The 24,135-nt window shown below is 39.4% G+C and overlaps 2 protein-coding genes across 9 annotated transcripts in view; one reads left to right on the top strand and one right to left on the bottom strand.

The window, feature by feature from the left end:
• Positions 1-418, bottom strand: part of pkma (pyruvate kinase M1/2a) — an 18,243-nt gene extending 17,825 nt beyond the window's left edge. The window contains exon 1 of the mRNA XM_063881673.1: positions 217-418. Coding sequence (XP_063737743.1) covers positions 217-263 — 47 coding nt within the window. The 5' untranslated portion in view covers positions 264-418. The remainder of the gene's footprint in view (positions 1-216) is intronic.
• Positions 1-24,135, top strand: part of LOC134863257 (protein mono-ADP-ribosyltransferase PARP6) — a 24,969-nt gene extending 834 nt beyond the window's left edge. The window contains exons 2-25 of one of the 8 annotated variants that reach the window (XM_063881668.1): positions 169-341; positions 1,836-1,931; positions 3,259-3,416; positions 3,948-4,025; positions 5,921-6,015; positions 6,239-6,299; positions 6,497-6,587; positions 6,769-6,835; positions 7,619-7,768; positions 9,546-9,696; positions 10,389-10,520; positions 11,487-11,582; positions 12,366-12,458; positions 13,053-13,178; positions 13,401-13,466; positions 13,777-13,844; positions 14,446-14,494; positions 14,627-14,739; positions 16,757-16,829; positions 19,008-19,077; positions 20,522-20,601; positions 20,793-20,856; positions 21,476-21,560; positions 22,664-24,135. In XM_063881668.1, the coding sequence (XP_063737738.1) occupies positions 3,414-3,416; positions 3,948-4,025; positions 5,921-6,015; positions 6,239-6,299; positions 6,497-6,587; positions 6,769-6,835; positions 7,619-7,768; positions 9,546-9,696; positions 10,389-10,520; positions 11,487-11,582; positions 12,366-12,458; positions 13,053-13,178; positions 13,401-13,466; positions 13,777-13,844; positions 14,446-14,494; positions 14,627-14,739; positions 16,757-16,829; positions 19,008-19,077; positions 20,522-20,601; positions 20,793-20,856; positions 21,476-21,560; positions 22,664-22,766 (1,914 nt within the window). In that variant the 5' untranslated portion in view covers positions 169-341; positions 1,836-1,931; positions 3,259-3,413 and the 3' untranslated portion in view covers positions 22,767-24,135. Of the gene's footprint in view, positions 1-168; positions 437-1,644; positions 1,932-3,258; positions 3,417-3,917; positions 4,026-5,920; positions 6,016-6,238; positions 6,300-6,496; positions 6,588-6,768; positions 6,836-7,618; positions 7,769-9,545; positions 9,697-10,388; positions 10,521-11,486; positions 11,583-12,365; positions 12,459-13,052; positions 13,179-13,400; positions 13,467-13,776; positions 13,845-14,445; positions 14,495-14,626; positions 14,740-16,756; positions 16,830-19,007; positions 19,078-20,521; positions 20,602-20,792; positions 20,857-21,475; positions 21,561-22,663 lie in introns of those variants that run through there. The other 7 variants (XM_063881669.1, XM_063881667.1, XM_063881670.1 and 4 more) reach the window with 7 other exon arrangements.

The following is a 24,135-nucleotide window of genomic DNA, read 5'->3' as shown; positions in this document are numbered from 1 at the left end:
TTGACAATAACAACGTCTCCTATCCAAACCATAGAGAGGTCACATTTGTAACACTCAAACGTGCAACATAACAGATAAATCAATCTGGCAATGATACTAATATAAGTACTTGATACACAGAGCACCCTGCTAATCGTTTTTCTTTTCTCCCTGTGCTTGACTGTAAAGGTGCACTCTTCACTGAGTCAATGTCATCTCCCACTATTCTGTTCTCACCTGTTGGCAGCTGTGGTGGTGTTGGCACTGCTGCTCCCATTGCCCATTTTGCCGTCTCACTGGCTGGAAATAGCCTCAGCATGGAACCACTTCACTGCCTGAGGCCAATTGACACACCTGTCCAGGTGAGCGACAGATCTGCCATCCAGTCCCCCTGTCCACTGGCAGAGAGCCTGGCTGTCAGTCAGTATTATTGGCTGCTTCGTCCTATGGGCCTGAGGTACAGTATGACACTGTGGTAATGTGCTCAAATAAATCTCAGTGAGCTGTGAGGACACCCTAATACTTTGGTGTGTGTTATTACTGCAGGAGTACAACAAGTGAAATTATAATTAAAGAATAAAAGAGGTAACTAATACAATTATATATATTATGGTACACATAGAAGGCAATATTGCATGATGATTGCATTTAACATAATATTAAAAAAGGCAAAGATAATAGATGTGGAAATCTGTCAATATTCACTTAGTACTGTGGAAGTAAAGTGCAAAGTGGAACAAGATTTAGGTGTATTTTTAATGTCAATCTGCATTTCCATTTCCTCCATCCAGTTGCACTATAGGAAAAACATGGGGTATTGTTTTAGGGCTACTACTAAAGTGAACAAACAATGAATCAGAACACCTATTCATATAAGAAGTACCAAGCAGCATGAGCAGGGTTGACAAAAATAAACAGTTCATAAATAAAATGTCAAATATGTTTCCTAATATTAATATTGTGCCATTATGGTCAGTGCCCTTTAGTTGCTGCATTTTGTGCCAAAGTTATGTTTAAAGATGTCTGAATTGTCTCCTATATCCTGGCTACAGCCGCATACTCATGAGACCGTCGGCATAACACATGTTCAGTTCTGAGGTCACTTCTTAAATTGAGCCTTGGGATAATGTGGGATAAGACTGATTAACTCTAGTGAAAGCCTAATGGTCATTGTCTCACAAACAGTATCCGCACAACAACACAGTGTATGATAGATACAAAGGGTATGTTATTTGTTGCAATATTTTTTTGTGATATTACTAAATATAACTATTGTTATTGTAATATAATTAATTAAGCGTATGCATTTCAGCATCTATACATCATGCAGTGCAGCTTAAGTATAAAGCACATTGTAAAAATGATCATATTTATGCTTTCCTTCTTTTAATATATTTAGATAAGACAGTATTATCCATAAGCTGCCTCCAAACATGGTTGCACTGCAATAGACACTGACTTATGCAATCATACACACACACACACACACACACACACACAACACACAAACACACGCACACAGGCAGACGCATATACACAGTAGAGCCATTTTTCCTCCATTTTTCTTCTTATTTCTCAGCAGTAGTGCAGTCAGCTGCAGGTCACATGACCGGCATGCCTGCTCTCACTGAGCATGCTCAGACCCCTCAGTGTTGTCAGGCAAAATACAAGGCAGCAGTAGCAGCAGCAGCAGCAGCAGCAGATATCTGCAATAGATAAACACACAGACTCACACACACCAGCTGGATTGCTCACCACACGCATTGAGACACAGGCGCTGTAGAACTGGGGGATAGTGGCTCTCGTTCCTCTCACAAATCCTATTTTAATGGGGTTATTGTCATCTATCATTTCAGTGGAAAACAGCCACGGAGAAAAAGAGGCAGGTGTGCCCTTTAAGAGGGGGAGCAGCTGAGGCAAGGACGGCATCCGAGTCTCCATCCTCTGTGGAGGTAAGTGTGGATGGATGGGGTGGTGGTGCGGAGCATGGGGGGAGGGGAAAATCCGCCTCACTGCATCTGTGTTTGTGTTAAATATGATCAGAATGGGGACGGCCGTGGTGGATATGTGTGTAAGTGGGGGGCTCATTTTGCCGCCGTGTCTATTGGTATGTGAGACGACAGCGACTATGGAATTGATGGAGGGTTGGGGGGGGGGGGGGGCTTGATGTAGGTGCTTGCAGGGTTAAAGATATGGCAGGGCAGCAGACGTATAGGGACAAGGAGGGGAGCTGAAGCGGAAGATGGTGATGACGAGGGAGCTTTGTTTTAATAGGATGCAGTGGATGTCTGGAGGAGCCGTGACACAAATAAAAGACTGATATTCCCGATCAGGGAGGGAAAAGCACTGTTCTATCTTCATATTGTGGAACATAGACCAATCTAAGGTACAGAGGAGCTTAGTGTCCTGTGTTGGACCAGCAAACAAGGGGAAGGGTGTATAATTGGTGTTCATTTAATTACATTGTCATATGTAGCGTGGATGACTTCATGCTTAGGGGTTTTGTTAACGCAGTCTGCCCTCGAGTGCCAAGCCATCCAGTCTTTGTTTGTCAGATTTAATGCTGTTAAATATTAAGAACTGTAAATTGTAATTTGTATTCTGATGCTGCAGTGTGAGTTATGCAACTCTGTATCTGCAGCTTTAAATCTTGTTGAAAGAACATCACGCTCATTGTTTACATGTCTGACACAAAATGTGATGGGCCGCCATTAAATGTACTGTAGCTCCCTCTGTTATGTCACACATTTTGTTTACCCCCTTACAAATGTTCTCCTGATTTCCAAGTTTTTTCCAACCATTTATTAATGTATTTTCATCAATTCTTGAGAAATGTCGACTGTGTGCGAACAATGTACTCTTCTTATGCTAACCCAGGAATAATGGCGCTTCAACTACGATTTCCGTCCATATAAATCATCCAGGCCAATCCAACACGTCAGTTTAACAATGACATCATTCGCTTAGCTCAATAAAGGTGTGCCAACCTTTGGTGCTTCGGTATTAATAGGTACATTTGCTGGGGGGGAAATCAAACAAAACAATGATACATCCTGGGTACTGAACATTCAGCAGATATCTCCCACTCATTCTCTCCACAGTGATTAATGCCACTCTGAAAGGAGGCAGAGATGGCTGTTGCTAGGAAACATGGCAAGGTGAAGTGCAGACCATTGAAAGAAAAAAAGGAGGAGGGCACCGTTTACAAAGCATGGCATGATGGCCTCTTTGTTTCACGTTTTCCATCCTTAACTGATTTCTATTTCCTATTTCTCCCAGGATTTGCTGGTTTGAAGAGTGCGAAGAAGAGAGGCGGTCAGACGAAGCTCTCCGGATTTCTGTTCTCGTTCCTTCCACCTGGAAAAAGGCTGCAATGGTCGGCAGTATTCAAAGGTTTAAACCTGTCTGAGTGAGCCCTATGAACAGCAGACCCAATGGTAAGACAGCTAGGATTCTATTGGTGTAATCACTGCATACGATTAAGCTGTCATCCATGTGTGGTGTTTGAATGTACCATTGGTAATTGAAATGTAATTGCATTGCCGTCTATGCTAACAGAAATGCAGACTTTTCATTGACATTAGGATGTTGTGTTAGCTTAATTTTAATAATGGATAGATTCAATACGTTGGGTTTTGCAACAGGACCTCTGAGCATCAGGCTTTACTGGAAATGACAAGAGACATGGTTATTTTCCCCAGATAAAATCTTGTCATTGATTGTAAAATGAGTCTTCTTTTGAAGGTCCTGAATTTAGAGCCTTTCCTGTCTACTGGAAATAGATCACTCCTCTTCATCTCTCTCTTTGAGATGTTATATAAAGCATTGTTTTGAAGCTGGGTGTTTTGAACGCGAGGCTAAATAGGAGATGTGAGAAAGGACGTGAGATGAAAGGATGATAGAGAGAGAGGTTTCATTTTTCTTTCCGCTCCACTATAATGGCCTTTTCACAATGTGTGGGCCCACAGGACATCAAAGGCCAGTGTTGGACAGACGAGGAGTCGGACGGGGAGAACGAGTCGGAACAGTTCCTGTATGGCATTCAGGTAAAGCGCAGGCTACTGGATTACATTACTCTAAATACATGTGTCCTTTCTGGTTGTATGTCGGGAGGTGTTTTCTTATAATGACTGGCAGTGATTCTCATTAACGTAGGTCTGTTTATACAAATAATACTGTATTAGTGCCCATCAAACTGTAAAAATGCTTCTGACATATAATTGATTTGATTGTTTGAGTTGGTTTTGTGGAAAACCAGCCACTAGTTATCAAGATTTTGTCACAGACCTAGGTTTTTTTCCAGGGAAATTTGACCTATTGTAGCTCCAGACAATAAATCAGAGGCCACCAAATCATTTTGAATCATTCCTTCAAAAGAATAATGCATATTCAGAGCAAATGCAATGCAATGGGCTAATAGTTGTTGGGATATATTGCTCTGGTAAAGCACATCAGATGGACTATGTCAATGCGTCCCTTAATGCAGGGAAATATATAAATTCATATGAAGGAAATTCATTTATAAAATATACAGGTTAGTTTTTCAACATACTTTAAGTCCAAAGTGACACTGTCGAAATAAATGTCTCCGGCTGCTATTTATTTCTATCATCTCATAGAGTTCAATGCTTCACTTCCATACAAGATCTCTATCTGTTCGTCATCCTTTTTACTCTTATCTTCCAACTCTTGTGATTGAAATGTAAATCCAGTCTGGGAACTTAGAGCTAATTTCTATGCAGCCGGAGAACATGAAAGCAGTGCAGTGAAGATAAGGATGAAAGTGGAAGATCTGCACTCAGAGCTCAGGAAAGGAGTGGGACTTCAAGTCTAGACATAATATGACAAACTCAGATCAACTGTTGTTATAAATACTCTAATACGTTGTTTTTTTAATGGAGGATACTAAATGTACTGAGGTAACCACAGAAAAAACACCTTGGTGAGGTGAGAGATTCAGAAGCACAGCTGATGTGAGAAGGAAAAAAAAAAGATTAAAACATGTTGGCTGTAGTGTTGCTATTGACAACGAGTTAAAAATGTATTAAAAAACAAGCAGAGAAGTCTGAACAGGTATCTCAAACCAGTGGATGGATAGTTAAAATAGAGGTTAGAGGTTATAGGTAAATGGTTAAAATACAAACGATATTCAAACTTTATTCGTACAATAAAAAAACCAACATATAAAAAGTGTCTTTCTTAAGTGTAACGTAATCTCCAAATGTTGAAACTGCTCAGATTAATTTCCATGCTCACATACAACATACTGTTTCACCCCTATTCTGTCACCCCTGAAACAATATTAAAGCATGGATAATAAACCTAAAAGCTACCACGAATGTGATGTATGATAAAGTATTGCCTCTTTAAAAAATGACTTTTCAGTTTCACAATGCTTGTTTAATATTCAGTTTTAATATTCAGTTCTTCATGGATTAGCAGCTTCCCCCACATCCATCTTTCAGAAACATGTTGAACATAGATTAAACGGATCAAGAATTAGAGCGGACATGGTTGTCCCGCAAAGAAAAACATCTGACAGCTTACAGTCTTCTAGCATCCTTCTGTTAAATATGCTTGATAAAAAGTCTTCTTAACCTTGTTTTTTTTACTGATTTCCTGCATTTTACTTGTCCTACTTTGCATGAAATGCTTGCAATACCGCTCTTAGCTTTTTGATCCTGCTGCTCATGCTTTGCCCCCTCTGGGTTAAATCTGACATGCTGTGAGCTTTGTGTTCCTTTAATGGCCATTTTAACATCTGGACAACAGTTGATAACTAGCCTCTTGGCTTACACTGGCCTATTTGAAGTGCTGTCGATCATCATTGTGCATTGTCCTGGGAAAATAATATAATAAATGAACACATTAGGATGATGACAGATGGGGTCACTGAAGGGTATAATTGTGAGCCTCGGTGTTAATGTACTGCTGTTTACAGGGGAGCTGCGCTGCTGACCTGTACCGCCACCCTCAACTGGATGCAGATATTGAGGCAGTGAAAGACATCTACACTGACAGTGCTGTCTCTGTGAGGTACTGTACAGAAACACACTCCCACACACAGAAACACAACCCTGTAAGACCTATTTTGGAAAGATTTTGTACATGAATCTACTCAGAGATATCATTTATTCATCTCCACTAGTCGCTGTCTGCGAAATAGGAAAAACACTCCCTGTTTTCCCCCTAAAGGGATATTGAAAGTGCATGCCATTACTTGTGATGAATGAATCTGTTTTGTTTCGTCTCTTCACAGGGAGTATGGAACCATTGATGACGTGGACATCGATCTTCACATTAACATTGGCTTCTTAGATGTGAGTCAGCATTCCTCTTTCCCTGCACACACCTCCTCCTTCTCTCCCCATTACTATTCCAACGTTGACATTCTGCAAAGTAACACATCATGTATAATGCATTGTGTGCTCGTAATTTATTTATGCAATGAGAAATGGCCCTAATTAGGATGCTAACTCTGTATATTTGTGTGTATGTGTGTGTGTGTCTGACTCAGGAGGAGGTTGCGACAGCTTGGAAAGTTATCAGAACAGAGCCCATTATTCTGAGACTGCGCTTTTCTCTTTCTCAGTACCTCGATGGACCTGGTGAGTAAAGATGTCAGTGTTGATGTTGGTTTTCTGGGAGAGACTTTAGGTATTTGTGCCACTCACTGAGCGTAGGAGGTGAGTACAATATGTGCTATACAAGAGGGAAAGTGAGAAGTGAGAGAGTGTGTGTGTGTGTGTTTCTGTGCACTGTGTAATAATGGCAGTCATCTTTACTCAGAGCCATCAGTCGAAGTGTTCCAGCCCTCCAATAAAGAAGGGTTCAGCCTCGGTCTGCAGCTCAAAAAGTGAGTTGTTTTTATTGAACATTTCACAGTGAAATTCTAGACTACGACCCAATATAAATATGGTATCAGAAGATGCAGGTGGATACATCCCACCTGGGTCCTGGAAAACAGGCAGCAGCAAAACAAACTGTTCTGTTTTGAATGAGGATTTCTGGTAGTAACTCTTCCATCTTTCTGTTAACAACCAGGACCTGGTTTGCATGCTGCACACGGCATGAGTTTGCAAAAAACTGAAAGTACTTGGTTAACTGGCTGAGATATTGGCTGTGTGCAGCCTGCAGCTTTTCCTCCAACACTTCACTGTGCCCTCTACTATTCCGTTACTCTCTGCAATATATATAAAAAATGACTGGTTTCAGCTGCATTTTTGATAATGAATAGCAATCAGTGTCATTTATAAACCCACTGCATTTCCTGTGACTAATTCACACTAAATGTTAACTCATGTTTCACTAGTTTCAATGCAAAGCTGCTGTAGAAGGAACTAATTGCTTTGCATTAGGAGTCACTTTATACAGCATTTTGTCACCAAAGAGTCCAGTTCACATTAGTGTCAATATAATATTTTCATCAGTGAGTGAAATATAGTGACATTTATTGAAATGAATTGTAACCGCAAATGTGGAGCCTCAGCAATACAAATACCATATTCATTATTTTTACATTTTTGGCTGACTTCAACTAACAAAAATGAATAATGCGCACACCAAAAAGTGGTGATTTAAGGCGTAATCCACCACCTCCAGGTTAACGAACCTATCTGCCTTATTTGTGCCATATCAGGATCCTGAGCACGTTCACCTCACAGCAGTGGAAGCACCTCAGTAATGAGTTCCTCAAGGCCCAGCAGGAGAAGAGGCACAGCTGGTTCAAAGCCGGAGGAACCATCAAGAAGTTCCGTGCCGGGCTCAGCATCTTCTCCCCCATACCCAAGTAGGTCTCTCTCTGTCTGTGAATCTCTTTCAAGGCATCTTCACAACCATGGCTGTGTTTTATAGACAGCGTGCTACACGTTTAAAGGGATCCTATTGGGGGTTTCCCTGTCCTTCATTGTGTTATATAGGTTTCTGTGCATGTAAATGGTCTGCAAAGGTTTAAATCCCAAAGTTCCCTCCAGAGGGATTCTCTCTCCCACACACTCCCTCCGTCCTACCTGACACGCCTCTATTTGAGTCATTTGTTTACTTCTGTAACATAAAGACATCACTATGTAACCGCTCCCTTCTATTGGCCACCGCTCAAAAACATTGTACGTGATAGGGGCAGGATCTCTAAGTGATAGACCAATCACAACAGAGCTGGCCAGCTAACCAATCACAGCAGACTGGGCGGTGGTTTCAGACAGAGGGTGAAAAGAGGTGCTGCAGCACAGGCAGTATGAGAAAAATAAAGAGCTTTTTGAACATTAAAGCATGTAGAAGAGGTTCAAAGTACAACTATGTACCTGAAAATGAGCATCATTTGTTGAGGCTGTGATTTACAATCCATTAGGTTGTTATATTTAAATAAACACATAGTTTCAGCAATGATAATTCAATAACAAAATCATCATTTCAACAAGGAGTTTAGCTGTTACTGTGATCGTCATACACCTTTAAGATGCTGACGTCTTTTATTAAGAGATGTCCTGATCTATTTTCTAAACACTTCACTGTTTTCAAGTGTCTGCAATCACTCAGGAGAAGAGCACAGATGAAATAACCTCAAGTACACAATCAGGCTGTGTTTGTGTAATGTTTTGCATTACGTCGGCAAATGTTCTTGTCTTTTTGGGATGTCGTAGGAGATTTAAAACTAAATTTAACTAAAGGAACAGTTTTTACAAAAAGATTCAGCTTTCTTCTGTCCTGTAGATTTTTAGGAAAAAACAGAAGGTTGAAGATTAAGTGTATTTCTGATATTCAGTCTGTACCTAGTCACGATATGATATTAAAGCCTCTTTCTGGAGACTTACTAGGACATATCATATTTCCTGACTACAGTTTGTGTTCATTTTTTATTCTAATTTATCATTATTGGATGCCTTTCTTTTTTCTTTGATGCTATATGAATATGTTTACTTTACCAACATGCATTGAGCTATATCCCCAAGTCCCTAGATTTCTGTTGGGCGATAGAGAGACAGCGAAGTAATACTTTCTGGAGACTGTGCGTTGAAGACTGTAGCAAAGGAGACAAGCAGGAACAGGAAATATCAGACTTTGCATGTGTAAGATAGACTCAAACTCAACATTTGACAGTCAACCAATTTCCTAAGGGGGGATTTCTCTTCTCTGCCTCTGTCTGACTGTGTGATGCTTTGACAGTGAAGGGTGCGCTGGGATATTTTCTCGACCCCCCCGTATGGAGGTCAGCCTCACAACTGCTAAGCTATCTTGACATCCTTACTACTTGACAGGAGTCTAACATAAAGAGAGTTTGTGGTTAAAAGTGATGATGGTTCTTGTATAATACAGATTTGAGTTTGAATAATGTAAGTGTAGCGTGAGTGTGTATTTCATTTATAAATGTAACTATAAAATTACCCAGGCACTCACTATATGGTATAGCTAAGATGATGCAAAGTATACCATTGCTAATTCGACTTTAATCAAATCAACAATACAATAATAGGTTCTGACATTTCTGTTTGGCGTTCCAAGTTATCGGAAAGATAGAACATGCTTGGTAAAGTAACGTGCAGGCTTTGTGTCTTGTTTTTTTTTTTAAGGTCTCCAAGTTTCCCTCTGATCCAAGACACAGTTTTGAAAGGGAAGCTGAGTGTCCCTGAGCTGAGGGTGACCCGCCTGATGAACCGCTCCATCTCATGCACCATGAAGAACCCCAAAGGGGAGCTCTTCAGCTACCCCCCCAACAGCCAGGTCAGTGTCAGTCTGCACTGGGCATCAGTAACACACCTCCACTCTCCTCTGACTTATTTCAGGGTTTCAGCAGGTCCTTAAAGAGTTGCTGAAATTAAGTGATTTTATAGGTCTTACATGATATGCTATACTGTGGTGTTAACTACAAATAAAGAGGGTTGTCAGAATGTTATTTTACTTGTATAATTATTGCTGGTATAAATCACTTTTTCATTTTAAACATGTCAGTTAATTATTGTACTTAAAGCAATTATAGTCAGAATTTTCTTCATACTCATTTCCAATCCTATTTCTGCCAGTATGACCCCAAAAATACAAATGGGTAGAATATTCTATTCAATGCATTCTTAAAAAGGTCTTAACAAATCTGAATGGAACTAGCTGAAACCTGCAGAAACCCTGTTATTAGTCCCTAACACGTTTCACTCACATGTCAAGTTGTGGTCCCAGTGTTAATGCCACAGCTCTGAACCTTGACCCTGCGTATGTGTAGAAACCCATGAAGCAGAATGCTGCTGCTGCCTGCTGTCGAAGGCACTGTATATTTGTTTTAATCCACTGTAACCCACTCTTACCCTCTTCTCAGTCACCTGCCACCTGCACTGTCCCCACCTGAGCCTTTCTTCCCCCCCCACCGTAACATGGCTGCTGCGCCGTTTCCCATAATGCTTTGTCTTCACTTGACTCATCAGACTGTGGCTGTCCCGGCGGCCAGGGCCCCTGCGCAGATTACCACGAGGCAGCTGATTGAATTGTTTTTCTCATCCCAGGCGGGCGGCCACTGCAAGAACATCCCTACCTTGGAGTATGGCTTCTTAGTGCAGGTTAGACCCCGAGGACATATCAGCTGGTGGGGGGTGGGGTATTATAGTGTATTCTTGTGCAACAGTGGGAGAATAACAGATTCAAACAGTCCTAGCAAGAGGTGGAAGAAGTACTAAATTCTCAAGTAAAAGTAGCAATACTACAGAGGAAAAAAAATACTCAGTTACAAGTTAAAGTCTTGCATTCAGAATAAAACTCAAGTAAAAGTGCAACAGAATTAGCAACAATCAATATACGTTAAGTACCAAAACTGGAAGTACTTATTTTGTGCATTCCTGCATTAAATGTGTAGCAACACCGCAGTGAAAAGACACCCAGTCACAAGTGATAGTCCTGCATTAAAAATGTAACTATAGGTATCAAATTATACCAACCAAAGGTAAAAGTACTCAGATAAGATTAGATAAGAGTAGCAATACTACAGTGTAAGATAACAAGTACATTCAAGCATTAAACTTATTACAAATACTGCAATATGAATTATTGTTTTATAATTACGAATGCATTCATGTGTTCATAGCTCTCATTTTGCACTTAAGTAAAGGTGTTTTTTATTTTATTTTAGTATACTGCTGGTTATCCTATGATACTTATATCTTATAGTAACTAAAATAATATATCAGATTTTATTTTGTATTAAAAATCTGAAATCTGCAAAAGTAGTTCATGCTGTAGAATGTATTTAGTGGGGTAAAAAGTACAACATTTGCCTTCAAAATAAAATGGGATGAAAGTATAAAGTAGCATAATATAAACATACTCAAATCAGGTAGAAGCACCTCCATTTTTTACTTAAGTAAGGTAAGCAAATGTACTTAGCTACATTCCCCCACTTGTCGTAGCTGCTGTACTTAATGATAGTTTTGTGACTTTTCTGCTGCTAACTTAGTCTTTATTCCTGTATATGTCAGTCCTGGAGGTAGAAGTGATAATTGAGAACTCCACTCTGCTTTTTCTCTGAACAGATAATGAAGTACTCAGAGCAGAGGATCCCCACGCTCAACGAGTACTGCGTGGTGTGTGACGAGCAGCACGTCTTTCAGAACGGATCCATGCTGAAGGTAGGAGCGACAATGGCTGTTAAAGAACAGTTTTTCTTGGGGGGGCTGTGCTGGGGTTCAGTTATTGAATGAGAGGGGCACAATCTGGACAAGGGCAGTGTTCAAGATTTAAACTTTTTCAGTTCAGTATAAAGTCATAGCGTACAAAAAACCATAAAATACCATTATTAGTTATTTCTGTAAATGACTTACTTACTTTACCAATAACATAAATGCTGTTTGGGCTAATACATTATTTATGCAGCCAAAGGATGTATTTATTTTATTTCTCAATATTTGTTGGTATTTGTTTTAGTAACAGAATTTGTTTCAGTGACTTATTTTCAGTTTATTTAATGACATTACTGAAAAAAAGCCATTCTGTTATTTTTTGCCCACATTGCAGTACAGTATTGGCTGCAACACTATCACAAATTGCATTGACATAGATGTATTCTTTTAGAGGGGGGCCACGCACAGTGTTACAGGCGCACCGGCTCCCTACAACCGCCCCTGATAAGCGCAGAGAAATCCAATATGGATTTATAAACCATTCCATATTGCTTCAAACATCCGATGTTATGAATAGCATGTGTGATGTTTTCTCTCTCTATTAGTAACATGATCCCGTTAATGGATTCTCCACTATTGTCATTGTGAAGGAGCAAGATAAGATAAAGAGAGGAAGAGCGTGTGCGTCAGTGTCTGTGTGCATGTGCTTTTATATGGATATGTAGTACGCATTGAAAAGAGTGTATTTTTATCTCTCTTTGTCTGTGTGCATGGCTTTGTGTGTATGTTTAGCCGGCTGTGTGCACCAGGGAGCTGTGTGTGTTCTCCTTCTACACTCTGGGTGTGATGTCCGGAGCTGCAGAGGAAGTGGCAACAGGAGCAGAGGTGACGACAACACAACAGATAGTATATGATATAATTATGAACAAATTGCAATAGTCCTAGAAATAGTTTGCCCCAAAATCCCCCCCTTTGAATTTTAGATCAAAGAACAAAAGTATATCTGACAAAAAGTTAAAGTACTTTGTATGCAGTATTGCTCTATTTCAGAATACATTGTACTATAATTATTGATGTATTAATGTGTTCATCAGTTCATTGTTGCACTTGGTAAAGGTGGGGTTTATTGAACTACTTCACATGCTGCTGGGTAGCTTAACCTATAATAATATATTAAAATGTATTAGTTGATTGATGTTTGGTATTAGGATCGTATCAGGGGTGATAACAACACAATAGTATATACCATATTCCTTATTATTTGTATTTTTTTAACCTCAATAGCCTTTTGGATAGAAGATCAAAGAATAACTTTATATGTTACAAAAAAAATACGTGCTGGTGTTCATTTGTGATTATTGTATTGAAACTGAGGCAGGTATTTCTATGGTATTGCACTGTCAATAAAAGCATTAAAATAAGTATAAAACAACATGCAATAAAGGAATGAATGTAATTATAAAACCCCTCTCTCTGCAGGTGGTGGACCTACTTGTGGCTATGTGTCGAGCTGCACTTGAATCCCCTCGTAAGAGCATCATCTTCGAGCCGTACCCATCAGTCGTTGACCCCAACGACCCCAAGACTCTGGCCTTCAACCCAAAGGTCAGCATCCCTACTTCTAAGATCATGATTACTAAACCATAAACACATTGTATTCCAAGATTGACGAATGTTGTCAGAACAGAACTGGAATATATTAATGTGATTAAGAAATAGTATCAATATTTTGTCAAAATGTTGTCTTTACAAGTGATTTTAGATGTCTGTATGTTGTTCCCTCTCTCATTGCATACAATGGATGTTTGGCTCAACCGATGAACACAGAAGAAGAATTATGAGAGACTGCAGAAAGCATTGGACAGCGTCATGTCCATCCGGGAAATGACACAGGTACAAGGAGAAGATGGGAGGGGAAGAAGTGAAGGGTCACTGTGGATCTAGGACATAGTTAGTCTTAAGGACAGATTGTGTTTTTTAGTTTTAATAAGATCATTTCTATTCTGTATGTCTACCCAATGTTTGAAAATGTTACACAGGATTAGTTATCCTCCTCTACTGTTTTTCCTCTCTTGGCTGCGTCCATACTATATATAAAACACATCATAGGAATATGTCTGAATTACTTCATTTGGCTTTTGGGAAACAGCATCCTGATATATGCAACCAACACATGCTTGTCTGTTTTTTGTTTTTTTTCGAGGGCTCATATCTAGAGATCAAGAAACAGATGGACAAACTTGACCCCTTGGCCCATCCCCTGCTACAGTGGTGAGTAGAGAAGTTTGAAATGAACAGGAATAGCGCTTCACACCAGCAGAAAGCAGATCACACTTATTAAGATATTTTGATATCTACAGCAGGAACAGAACCCTTTTTAATTTAAGGCATTTCTTTGTGAAGATCCAAAATATGTTGAACGAATCTTGATAAAGCTTATTGTAGTGTGTAAAATCATATTTAGAGTTGTCACGGCTGTCAAAAATGAAGTGTTTAACAAAATACATAGTTACCCACTCATCCTCTCTTTCACACAGGTGGTCTTTATTTATTATATATAAATATACCTCCCAATACATATTGATGACACAATACAAATTAAAATATAACATGGAAAAAGTAATACTAACATACACCGTCTTATTAGTCATGACTTTAATCAGGGCTCCTACTTACTGTAAATAGTGATCTGAATGATGGTTGAATTTGTTGTGCATGTTAGTTCTTTGTAACGTGCCCACTTCTTACCGTGACGATATAACAGAACAAATTCATTTACAGTATTATTAGTACTTCCTAGTTTGAAAGATTGACATTTCTGTTGTGAAAAATACTTTTTTTATGTTCTGATTTACTGTCCGGGTTTTTTCAGGATTATTTCCAGTAACCGGTCTCATATTGTCAAGCTGCCTCTGAGTAGGGTAAGAAACCTCCTCACAAATGCCCTTTATCAAATGTGTTTCTTATTACTCCTACGCTCAGTCATTAAATGCTTCGTACTCACTCTCTCTTTCGCTCTCTCTCACTTGTCCCTCATGATCCCATTGTGATAGCAACTGAAATTCATGCACACCTCCCACCAGTTCCTGCTGCTCAGCAGCCCCCCGGCCAAGGAGGCTCGTTTTCGCACTGCCAAGAAGCTTTATGGCAGCACCTTCGCCTTCCAGTGAGTCCCCTCTGTTCCTCTCATTAGCTGACACAGCATGCATCCCATCAAGGCTCTTATGTTTGAAATGAATGACTACTTTGCAGCTTAAAGAGCTACAGAGTCACAATTGTTTAGGCTGTTAAAAAAATTCTGGGAATATTTTGTGGTTATTATGTTGTTAAGCCTGTGGATTTTGGACACATATAATGTGCGAAATCAAGCCATTATTCATGTTTTATTTTCCCAAAGTCCAAAAAAGCATACTTGATTGACTCGAATGTAGCATAACGACACTGTCTTATTGAATGACTCATTTGAAGCAAATAGCTTGTGAAGTCACAGTTACAGAAATGATTTGTGCTATTGTAAAATATGTTAATGTAGTTATAATATTGTTAAGCTTTCACGTGTGAAATCACTAACTGTACCCAACTGATCTTGAATCCAGCATTGTCACTGAAATGCATGCATCATTCAGAATTACAGCAGTACACTGTGTCAAGCATGAACTCTGCTTGTGTAGCACCTGGTCATTATGTTGCGGGTGGAGTAGCAACTCAAGCAGATTTTAATGGAACCATAACAAACAACAGCAACGAGCGCTGACCACTCTCTTGGACTAAGAAACCACCTCGCTCCGCCAGCACACGGAGCCAGCAGTATCTGTGACATGGAGATTTGTACTGTAGCAGATGGGGCTCTGCTGAATATTTCAGAGGCACACGGCCCATGTGGGCACTCGCTGGGGACGGATAACACATGAGCGGTGCTGACAGTGTCTCTTTACGCTGGTGAATACTACAAAGTGTTGTAATTCTCAACAGGAAATGTTATGTCAGCTTGGCTGCCGTGATTTCACATTGTTATAAATAGAATTATAGAAAATATAAATACATTTTTAGAATCAATTTGATAAAAATCTGCGAGATTCAGAAGGGAATCAATTAATAGCCTATCAATTATATTAATAACGGCTTCACACCTAGTTCAAAAATAACAGCCCTGATGACACTGCTGTTTATCTTTATTTTAAGAGCTGTCTTGGGAGTTGGATTCAAATCACCCAAACTGTGCTGAAGACATCAATGATGGGTTGTCATCTTTGATGTTCATTTTTTAAGATATTTTTTAGCATTCAGTTATATAAATATGCAGTACTATGATGATGTAACAACATGTCCCAAATGTTCTTGCACAATTGCAAAAATAGACTTCAGAAGCTCTTTGTATTTGGCAGAAGAGAGCGTGAATTCACTGTCTTTATGAATTCCTAATTCTAGCTTTTATAAAACGTCAAAAGCAGCAATTCTTAAGTTACTAATTTCATTGCTTTTTGTTCCAGTTATAATCTATGCCATTTACAAAATACATGATAATATATAGTATACAATATAATAGTAAAGGAAATGATATATCCACTGATGAAGAATATTTGCACGCTGACTCGGAATGCTCCCTCAATAAAAAGGAATTATTCATTAGCCCCAATTTTGGAATATTGCAGAAATAAGCTCTGAAACATTAATGATGAGGTAAAAAGAGGTAAAAAGCTTACAACATCACGGTCGCATGACTTCCTGTAATCGCCGCTAAGCTAAATGCGGCTAATGTTCAGCTTGATGACGTTTAGAAGTCTCATTTAGCCATTTATAATGGACACTTTCTGGTTTTGTTCTTATAGCCGTATTGAATACATGTTAGGCTTTAGATATTCACTAGAAGTGTATTAACTTACATATTTTCTTTTGTAGAATAACAGGGAACATCTCCTAAAATAAAAAGCATTTTAAAAATGACATTGCGTTTTGAGGCAAGGGAACCGGAAGTGGTAAACGCTCACTCATTTCTGTGTTTCAATACTCATTCCTGCACCACTAAGGGAACGTCAAAGGTTACAGCGACGATGCGACAGTGTTCTTTCCAGCAGCATAGATCTGGCCCGCTACACACCGGTGGTTGCACAGTGTTTATATTCACACAGCATTTTGTTTTATCTCTTCTTTCTTATCTCTCCCTCTCTCTACACTTGCTCTAGTGGTTCCCATATAGAGAACTGGCACTCTGTTCTGAGAAATGGACTAGTCAATGCCTCTTATACCAAACTGCAGGTACGTAACCCTGGCAGTTCTCTGGAGTTTACGATGCATCTCCTCTCGGACAGTAAACCTGCTCTCTGATAGAGCAGGCTCGCTGTCCGGCTGATTCATTTTTGCAGTTAATGGATGCCAGCTTCCCTTTCGTCAGCTTTGCAATTGGCATTTTAGCGAGCGGGGCACAGGGTTAGACCATCCCGACCAATGTCTGCTGCCCTGTGACGCAGACAGCAGCGGACAGCACGTCTCTTCCTGTTGCGGGACAAAGGGAGGGGGCTGTGGTGTCCGCTGTGATGTCGGGAGGCTGCCTGTGTGCCCTGTTGGGGTTAACCACCTAGAGCACTGAGTAGGCTAGGTCTGAAGCTGGACGATGCAAAGGACAAGCTCCATGGTAGTGAGTATAGACTTCCTGTGTAAGGAGGGCTTCCATAAAAGGTCAGTAACTGGCACCTCACTTTTTGTTTTCGAACTTGAGCTGAGTAGACTGTGATTCACAAGTACGGTAATATAATTTGTATAGGAATCGCAATATCCAAGTTGCAGTAATATTCGTCAAATGATGAGGGATTATCAAACTGAAGAGACTGCAGAGAAGTCCTACAAACAGTATTCTACAGACGTAATACAAAATCTCAGGAATAGTACTGCAATTTATCAAACTTTTTATAGGAATTTGTTTTATGAACTAGTGCGGTATCCAAATGGCAGTAGTAGTGCAATATTTAGGAAAGGTAATTTATTGGAAAATATAATTCTGATCGGTATTGGCCTACAAACAGTATTCCACAGCCTTAATAACAAATGGTTTGTAACAGATCCATTTGAATAATCACGCCATGCTCATTTGAATGTTTTTCAATGATAATGTGAATTATGTTTTCAAAATGATTATTCCCCCTAATGCCGCAAATCATATCTCAATTTCAAAATCAGTAAATATGACATATAAGATAATAATAAGATCATTTGTATAAATCATGCGGCCCATTTAGCCTCAATTAATTGGAAGACTATCTACCAAATGGGTACAATTTCAAATCAGGACCATAGGTAATTTAATCAATACAATAGCAGAAAAACGTACGTCTCTTCAAAGTGCATTCTCATCCAGTCTGCACCAAACTTCCCATTGCATTGCAAAAGTTGTCCTTGTTGCACTTCATGAATCAGGTCTGTACAAATAATAAAACAAGAGAAGTGAGAACTAGAGAGCACAGACGTGTCTCCTATGCGACAGATAATGACTGCTTGAAGACACCCCGACAGGTCCTGAAAATAGATGAGAAACAATTAAATGTGGAATCTTTGAAACACTCACGTCGGCTGTGATTGCTCTATCATGCTGATGCATTTCATTTACGCCTGCTTTGTTCTCCAACTTTTTGAACTCTCCATCTTTGATCTTGCCTCGGCACTCGTCTGCCTCCTCTTTCTCCTCTCCTTTCACCTTGAGCATTGACACCCCCCCCCCAGCCCCTCATTCTGTCATTGTGTTTCACATGAGGAGGAGGAGGTTTGCCTCCAGCTCCAACCATCACACAAAACCTCTTGTCTATTCCTCCTTTTGATTTCTTCCAGATGTGCCATGTCCTGACCTCCATCTCAATGTCATCCCCAACTATCTCCTTCCTTTCATGTGGTTTCACGGTGGTTCTTGTTCATGTCACAGCTGTGGTCCTTTTTCCTTTTCCTCATCCTGGACATGCTTGTGTGTGGAGGCTCATGAGCATTTCAATCCACATCATACTTCACCATCTTTACCTTCAAAACGTGTTCTCATTTTACACTAAATTCAAGAGCATCACATGACCTTCTCTCGACTTTTTTATGTTGTCATGAGGAAATATGTTCGCAGTTAAACTGTGTGACTCTCTGGGCTGTAGGAGCTTACTGGATTAATAAAACTCTTCTTTCTTTTGCTGTTGCGATCCACTGTCTTTAGATTTTCCTCTGTGTGTGTGTGTGTGTGTGTGTGTGCGCGCTTTGTATGGGGATGTGATAAACTGATAGACTTCTACAGTACATGCTTTCCCGTGATTTAACTACAGTAAGATTGGTATGTAAAGTGTGTGTGTGTGTGTTTGTGTGTGTGTGTGTGTGTGTGTGCGCGTGCGTGCGTGCGTGTGTGTGTGAGGTTGTCTTGTGCAACTGCTCAGTGACCCTTCCTTCCTTCCTGCTCTTTTCAAACCCAAGCTGCATGGGGCAGCGTATGGAAAGGGCATCTATCTGAGCCCCATCTCCAGCATTTCTTTTGGATACTCAGGTAGGAACGACTCATTCTTCGACCACTCAGACCCCTCCAGCACCCCCCCCCTCCCTCTCCATGTTGACTGAGTACGCTCTCTGTTTGTAACATGGCCTGATAATCATCCGGGAACACTTCATTTTCACATGTGGGAGCTTCCCGTGCTATCCTGTCGTGCTGCTCTGTGTGTTATCGTGGTGGGTGCTGGGCCTCGGGCCTTCTTTCTCTGAGCTTGTGTGCCGCCTACCATACCATATATTATGTTGTGGTTGTGATAAATGGAGCTCAGTGGATCTGTGTGTGACTTTGTACTTTGTTGGCTGTTTATTCTTACTTTCTCTTATGTCTGGTGGTGGTGAAGAGGCAGTTTAACTGTATTTCTGCTCTCACACAATTAAAAAGGTGTATTTCTTTTGTTCCCACTCAGGGTTTGGTGCTGATTATTTAGGATGAGATTGCCAGGTTACCAAAGCAGCCCCCATGTTAGCATTTTTACCAAACCCTTACTCAATGGTTTTTATCATTTTGAAAGAAAGATGTTGAAATAATGATTCTAGTTGCTGGCATTTTATCCCCCTGGTTTACTCTTTCCTAGCCCAGATTAAAATCAATGATGAAACTTTCTTTAGATACAAAGTTAAGTATAAAAAAATAATTCAGAAATTCTGACAGTTTATATATAAATGTGTGTAAATATTTTTGCACCTTATCTAAAGCAAACAATGACCACTTATGGTAACGTATTATCATTATCTTTTCCCACCTATAATGTATACTAACCAAATGAATTGTATACTTGCTAAATACATTTAGTATTGAGCAGTTATATAGAAGAAGTATAATGATACTTGATCTTATAAGCCATTATTAAATGCTTTGTAATGTGTTGTGAATATTGTTTTTAAAGGCAATTCAAAGAGCTTTACAAACGAGAACACATATTAAGATATAGTGCAGTGGAAACACATTAGAAAAAAATATTTAAAAACAATCATTGAAAACAGAGAATACAATAACACTTATTTACAAGGAGACAGGCATTACAAACTTCCATTACTATGAATACAAGTTGCTACAAGCAAATTACAATGCATAATAAGTATTTTAATAATGCATTATAGACATGGGACTGTGTTACAACACACATCACTACTTAAGTTTAAATATATGAATGAATGGTATAATTAAAAATGCACTTTTTATGATGAATAAAATAGAGGTGGTTCTTCCTGTATCACCTTTTTGTGTCTATGCTGAATGTTGCCATACTGTGCCAGTTTATTTCCTAAATGTGGACCTATTCAGTAGCCTTTTAGAACAACCTTCATATGAAGGTTAGCACTGTGTGTAATCATTTCCGTGCACCAGGAGCTGCAGACACTAGAGGAAGGTTCCACAGCCTGAGTGGCTGGAGTTGAGGTCGCTCTGACTCTTTGCTCTCTGTGTGTGCTGCTCTTTGCAGGGATGGGGAAAGGACAGCACCGCATGCCCACCAAAGATGAACTGGTGCAGCGCTACAACCGCATGAACACCATACCACAGGTACTGGGCATATTAAATCCTCTCCTAAATGCATCTCTTTTTAAAATACACTGCAGCACTACCAATCCAGACTGCACACAAAACAGATATGCAAATGCAAAATGTTACTTACCACTATTTTAAATTCACTATGCTTTAGTCACTGCAGCTTCGTGGCGTTTTAACTGTTGTCTCTTTATTTTGTTCAACAGAGCCGTCCAATACAATCGAGGTTTCTTCAGAGTCGGAATCTGAACTGCATCGCTCTGTGTGAAGGTAAAAGAAAATATCATATGTTTTAAAACTGAGGTGATTCTGAATATGTGGCATTATTTTACAGACATATTACATTCAAATGTATGTGTATCTGTCTTTAAACAAACACACATTTTATTCAAATAAAAATATTGATTATTGATTGTTATATCATCTCGTTCATACTTTGGCGTCTAAAATATGTCCATTTTATTAGACACAATGAATGCAAAACAAGATACAAATGTATAATCAAAGCCAAACAGTAAAGCTAGCAAGACTAATTGTGCAGTCAGAAAAGGTCATGAAAATCCTCATAATCTGATGATTATCATCATAATAATATGAGGTAAACAATTAAAAATGAATAAAATAATAATCTGCGTCAGTTATGAAAAATCATTAAGCTGCAGTGCATCTAATGTAGTACCAATAAAAACAGCAACAACCAATAATATTGCATATTTGTTATGCATGCTCCTTAATTCAATTAAGCTATCGTTGGCTCTTTACTGCTGTTACAATGTGAATTCCCCTCTGTGGGACGGATAAAGGCATTCTGATTCTGATTACTGATAGTAACAGATAAGTCGTGTAAATTTAAACCACAGTTTCTAACAAAGTGTTTTCTATTCAACAGTTATCACGTCTAAGGATCTGCAGAAACATGGGAACATCTGGGTGTGTCCAGTGTCCGACCACGTCTGTACACGCTTCTTTTTTGTGTAAGTAATCCCATGTTTTTTTTACACCTCGGAAATGTCTACAAAATGAATGTGTAATTACAAGAGGTGTTGGCATAGCAGCCAGGCGGCCAATATTAAAAATAATCATCACGCTTCATTATCACTTAAATTGCATAGTTTATCACTCAGGTGGCTGTTTCTCTTCCTGCTAAACCACACATGATGAAGGAGATTTAATGAAGAATTATGGTATATGCTGCAGTTGTCCCTCATCACTCATCATCATTTTAAATAAGCAGAGAATAAAAGATGGCTTAGTGGAGTTACCGCTCCACTGAACCGGGTTCCTCTCAGGTCAGAGCCTTTTAATACGATGTTTACAGCTGTGTATTGAAGCTATGAGTTAGGGCTTTTGTGACTGAGCTTTGGAAACCGGCATTAACCAGATGGCACAGTCTATTATCACGGCCGCTGCTGTCTTCTGATTTGGAAATTAGATTTGAGAATGCCTGCAATCAAATTTAAGTCGCAGCTAAATATAATTTAATTCTGAACTTGTGCTCAGCATATGGTTGTGTTTTTCAGCTTGAAGAAACGTTGATCGGATTAGAAAGACAACATAAAGATTCCTTGCTTCAGACCTAACAATGCCTCTTTTAAAATCACTGTAAAACCCTAGCTTCGTAGACTAGAGGATCTTAAAGTTTTTCTCTGATGAGTTTTTTATCATCATCATTATGCTTCGTTGATGGGCTATTAAAACATTTTGGTTGTTTTTAACTAATATGGGGCGTCTGCCCTAAGCAGGAGTGAGAAAGAGAAAGGGATAAAAACTGGAGCAGCTATCGATGAAAAGCTTCAAAACATAATAATAACCAACATCATACCTGAAGACCAGATCTCCTGGGTTTCTACTTTTTCTGGATGTACCTTTATATGTCAACACAACTACTCTGTGTTCTACCTTTTGCAATTGTACATTTTTATTTATACTGTTACTTTCTTCTTTTATTGTAGCTATTCTTGTGTAAACACCTGTCCTGTTTCGCTCTTTTATTGCCAATAGTGCTCAGACATCAGGTTTTTCCTTTGGGGAATAATAAAAGTTTATCTCGCGTTAACTCGTCTATGTCTATGTGCAGGTATGAGGATGGCCAAGTAGGAGATGCCAACATCAACACCCAGGAGCCTAAGGTGCAGAAGGAGATCATGCGTGTGATTGGGACCCAGATCTACTCCAGCTAATGGTGGTTGTCCATTTGTATTTCTGGGGGTTGGGGGGGATCACAGGCAGGCAGCAAGTGTTTGGGCGGGCTGACCTCAGGCCTGATGCTAACGGCCGAGCTAGCTCTTGAACACATTATCTCTAAAGTCGTTTTGTCCTGGTCGTCTCGTTTTCCTCTCCCTTCTTTGTTCCTCTTCTCCGAGTGGCTTTGTTTTACATTCTCATTTGACCTTCAGTTTGGTCTGCTTTTCTGAGTTTTGTGTCAGTTACAACTGCAACACATCGATGAAGAAAAAAGGCTAGTAGTCACTTCTAAGTCTCTCCACACTTTATCCTAACTTGTTGCACTTTCACTGATCCTTCTGACTAATTTATGTATCATTATCCTTTGTGAATATCTAGTAAAAAAGGAAAGAAAAAAGAATCACTACAAACAAATAATGTGTTCCCCTTTTGGCAAATAAGTGATGGATTTACATGCATATAGAAGTTTGTTCCCTTATTGTGTTTGCAAAAGGCATTATCTGCGATCCGTTTGTTTAATATTCTTTGACTAATGACATGAATTAAGGTCTGTGACATAGTTATCTGGGGGGGCAAGCACTTCTCTGTCGTTTTGTCCTTGTCTGCTCCCAGAATCCAATAAGCGAGGTGTGGCTTGAAATCGAGTTAGATACACTGAAGGCACTTTGTTTTTGATAACATTATCAAATGTAAAAATCCAGACATTAACAGTATTATGATTTTCTTCAATGATTGATGCACTTTCAAAACCTCACAGCCCCAAAACATCCAACAAACAGGATATTAAAAAAAAAAAATCTCACTGGACATAAGCGTGAAATGGCCGGCTGAACAACATCGTGAAATCTAACTCTGGATTTAATAGGACATGTCATATCTGTTGCCTATGTTCTGTGTTGAAAAATGACAATAATCTGTCAGGCGCCGTCATCACCTTTCCTCCGTGTGGTGCATATCTCATTTCGAAATGAATCTCTTTGTGTATGAACTACACTTTCCATTGGAGTCATGACTAACGAAATCCAATGTACAGAAAAATCATGGACAATTTTACCAAAATATCTACATCCAGTCCAGGTGAGCTCACAACCTCACTGGGCCTCTACCTGAAGGACACTGGATGGAAAAAGGCAACCTTGTATAGCTAATCAAGTTTATCAGTTAGTCATGTACTGTATGTATGTATGTGTGTATGTGTGTATGTATGTATGTATGTATGTATGTATGTATGTATGTATGTATGTATGTATGTATGTACTGTATGTATGTACTGTATGTATGTATGTATGTATGTATGTATGTATGTATGTATGTATGTATGTATGTATGTATGTATGTATGTATGTATGTATGTATGTATGTATG

Source organism: Eleginops maclovinus, chromosome 4, assembly GCF_036324505.1.
Source record: "Eleginops maclovinus isolate JMC-PN-2008 ecotype Puerto Natales chromosome 4, JC_Emac_rtc_rv5, whole genome shotgun sequence".
NCBI lineage: Eukaryota > Metazoa > Chordata > Actinopteri > Perciformes > Eleginopidae > Eleginops > Eleginops maclovinus.
Note: the sequence above shows the minus strand (reverse complement) of the source record. Positions and strands in the feature narration are given on the sequence as shown.